Below are 3433 nucleotides of genomic sequence, written 5' to 3'. Positions count from 1 at the left end.
ATGCTGTTTGGCACAGAAAACCCCATAGTGTCGTATACACACTGAATCCCAGGCACAATAAAGGGTTTAAAAGGGGCAATTTTTTAATCTGTATTTTCATTTTTGATACTAAACTTTATTTTTATTTTCTTAAGGAAAATTTCACATTGAATCGAAGGGTGGTAGCCTGAGCGAAATATGATGAGCTGAAATATAAGTACAGTGTACTGTTATTTTTTGATTAATCAAATAATAGAATGCATCCCCATTGAACGTCTACAAACTCCGCTGTGTTTGTCTGAGCTATCATCACTCATCGCCCCCCCCCCCCCGGTTTGCAATCAAAGTCTACGTCATAATGAACCCTGGATATTGACAGTCAGTGCACAGGGCATGAGATAGTGTTTCACATCCAACGCATGAACAAAATCATAATGTCATTTTGACATTAACTCGTTGGTGAACATACTAATTGTTTGCTATTCTTCTCTTTAGGAGCGCAGCATCTTATGTAAGGCTCAAATCAAAATGGCACAGACAGTGCAGACGGCCGCGAAAGATTCGCCCGTTGAAGATACCCCACGAAAACAAGCAAGGGTCTTTGCGGTGTGTCTTCCCCGGTCTACTTCCTCGATTTTTGCAAGATGCATGAGTGAAGTGCCGAATTCCGAGGTGTTTTTCGACGCCCAGTACTGCTGCATAGAAGCTGAGGATAACCTCCATCTGATGGGCAAGACCGTCGATCACGAAGCCGACGATATCCCGGATGAAGATTGGCAGAAAGCGCTGGAGATGCTAGTCGGTGAAGACTGTAGTAAACAGGATGTTAGACTCCTGAAGTTAGTATTATTGTTTTGTGTTTCTTCCCGTTTAACTTATTTTAAACATTTTTTTTTTCGCTCCGTCGTATGAAGACGAGCTATTTCGTTTCAGAAAAAAAATTATACTTAGCAAGTTTGAAGGTGAAAGAGAATTAACTGAAGAAGCATAGAGACAGGAGTGCATGTGTATGTGTGAGAGAGAGAGAGAGAGAGAGAGTGAGAGAGAGAGAGGGGAGAGAGAGAGAGAGAGAGTGAGTGAGAGTGAGCGCATGTATAAAACACTTTTCTCGTTCAAAGTAGGTTTTAATAAAGACTAGAAACAGACAAACAAGATATCCGAAGCAAAACCAAGAAAGTCACGGGATTTCTAGGGATCATGCATGGGTGACGGCATATGTTCGCAAACCATTTACTTCCGAGTTGCCGTGTCCACTTATTTTCCAGCTGCATTAAATGACATTCCTATATAGCTAACAAGATGGACCAGATAATGACTTTGAGAATGTTCTTGGACCTAACTTTATCATGAGTAGTAAGCAGGTGGATAAGTTCATTTGTATCTTTCCAATCTATTTCCATTTGCAGACTGCCTTACATCAAGAAATTGTTGGATAATCCTAACCCCGAGAAGGATCTGATCTTTTGCAAACTTGCTCTGCCTAACATAGAATGCCTGCAATTCCCACCTGAGAAATGCTCGAACTACAAGTACACTTTCCTCGTTCGTCACCCGATAAAAGTTTTCCAGTCCTACCGAAATGTCATCTACTCGGTAGCTACGGAGATGAGTTTGTACGCGGAAGACCCTTCCAGATGTAAAGCACCAAGCCCTGCAGACTTCCACTTCGCACGGGATTCGCCTGATCGCTACGTGGCCAAGAGATGTTTCTTCAAGGAACTCTATGATGCCTGGATCCACGTCAAGGAGCATCTCGACCCGAATCCCATCATCATCGACAGCGACGACCTGCTCAGCAACCCCGCCGGAATGCTGTCCAAGTATTGTGCAGCCGTCGGCGTCGAGTACAGTGATGGTCTCTTAAAGTGGGAGGCCGATCCGGAATGCTGCGCAAATTGGAAGAATGTATTGACGCCCCTCCATCACTTCAAAATAGGGCGTATATTTTGCGGTAACGCCCTTAACTCCACCCACTTCCTTCCTCCAAGTCCCATCCCATCTATCGATGACGTCACAGAAGATGTGAGGAAGGCCACTGAACGTGCAATGCCGTATTACCAGGAGATGTACGAGGCTCGTATGTTACCATGAGGCAGCATCACATCAATAAGACCTTGAAGACTGGCCATGTCTCGGACAAGTTCTCCAGGCAAAAATCCCATGTATTGCTCTTTATCGTTATAAGTAGTATATGTCACATTTTCCAATGCAGACTCATATAAGTTGAATAGTTGTAGGCTTCGATGCTGACAGAGACATCGAATGCGATGTAGTCCAAGTTCTTTTCTTCAATCAGCACATATTGTCACGTGATTGTAGAACACACGAACAGGTATAATTATGATCACACCGTCAGGGATGCTTTTGTCAGAAACATAGTATGTAGTATATAGTAGAGAAAAACAAATTGCCAAACTTATTCAGTGAATAAAGCATGCAGACATGGCAAAGCAAACATGGATAGAAGAATGATCAACATCATTACATTTTAATTAATGTCCGTGATCTTATCATTAGCTAGCTTCCTCTATTCTATAGTATATTGGCAGAAAGACAAATCTCAGACACACATAATAATAAAATATGACACAATAAAATGTGAATGTGCATTTGTCACTCTTTCATGGTTTAGATATGAATTGAACTTCAAAATTAAGATGATATCATAATGCACGTGACAGATTTATGATAAATGGTACGAATTTCAGACGTACGTGATTATTATATACATTATTATTATTATTATTATCATTGTTATCATTATTATTATCATTTTTTCAATGGCAAATGAGTAATGGAACCCATTGCTTGGCTTTCCAAGTTACATGCCGCCCCCGGATCCAGCAAACAAATTTTACTTTCGTTTTGAAATTAAATGAATGTTGGGAAGGTCAGATGGTTTTATTGTGAAGCGACAGTTGATATAAGATAATTCCCTAATCCTGTCGACGTGGATTTTCCCTCATGTCGCTGCTATGGTCGAAAGTGAATACAGTTTCCTGCCTTTGAAGGAAATCAAAGCCCATCAAATGTGGAGTGGGTGAACGCAGCAATATTAGTAGTATACATTAGTGAAAGTTTGATCGATATCGGACCTTCAAGAGAAAAAAATAATAAGGAAAATTTCACCAAATTTTCTTTTTCATGAAAAGAACACATTTTACCGACTTGTTACTGACATAATTCATGTTAAAGGCACTCAATCGTGGCGAGTGGGTATAATCCCCCCCCCCCCCCTGCTTTCTGGGTTCTGCCATGTGCTCTCTCATTATGCCGGAAAGTGAAAATATGTTAAATTTTTTCATAGTTTTTTTTTTTCCATCGTTTGCCAGAATGACGTCATGAAGTGTAGCAGTCTCCTTATCCAGCCACGACGACACAGAAACTATAAAATTCATAACTTCTGAACGATTGTCTGATTTTCCTCAAACTTTTACTAATGTTTTTATGAATA

The 3433-nt window shown here is 40.6% G+C and overlaps 1 protein-coding gene across 1 annotated transcript; it reads left to right on the top strand.

Moving 5' to 3' along the window:
• Nucleotides 1-506: 506 nt before the first annotated feature.
• On the top strand, nt 507-2070 carry LOC139713405 (uncharacterized). The gene is made up of 2 exons (XM_071625140.1): nt 507-818; nt 1386-2070. Exons 1-2 carry the CDS (start codon nt 508-510, stop codon nt 2068-2070), a joined length of 996 nt encoding a protein of 331 aa, XP_071481241.1. The 5' UTR covers nt 507.
• The last annotated feature ends 1363 nt before the right edge of the window (nt 2071-3433 follow it).

This window comes from Diadema antillarum, unplaced genomic scaffold (genome assembly GCF_040938485.1).
Source record: "Diadema antillarum isolate AM-2024a unplaced genomic scaffold, OU_Dant_1.0 seq00001957_RagTag, whole genome shotgun sequence".
Lineage (NCBI taxonomy): Eukaryota > Metazoa > Echinodermata > Echinoidea > Diadematoida > Diadematidae > Diadema > Diadema antillarum.
The sequence above is the reverse complement of the archived record's forward strand: the minus strand, read 5'-3'. Positions and strand labels throughout refer to the sequence as shown.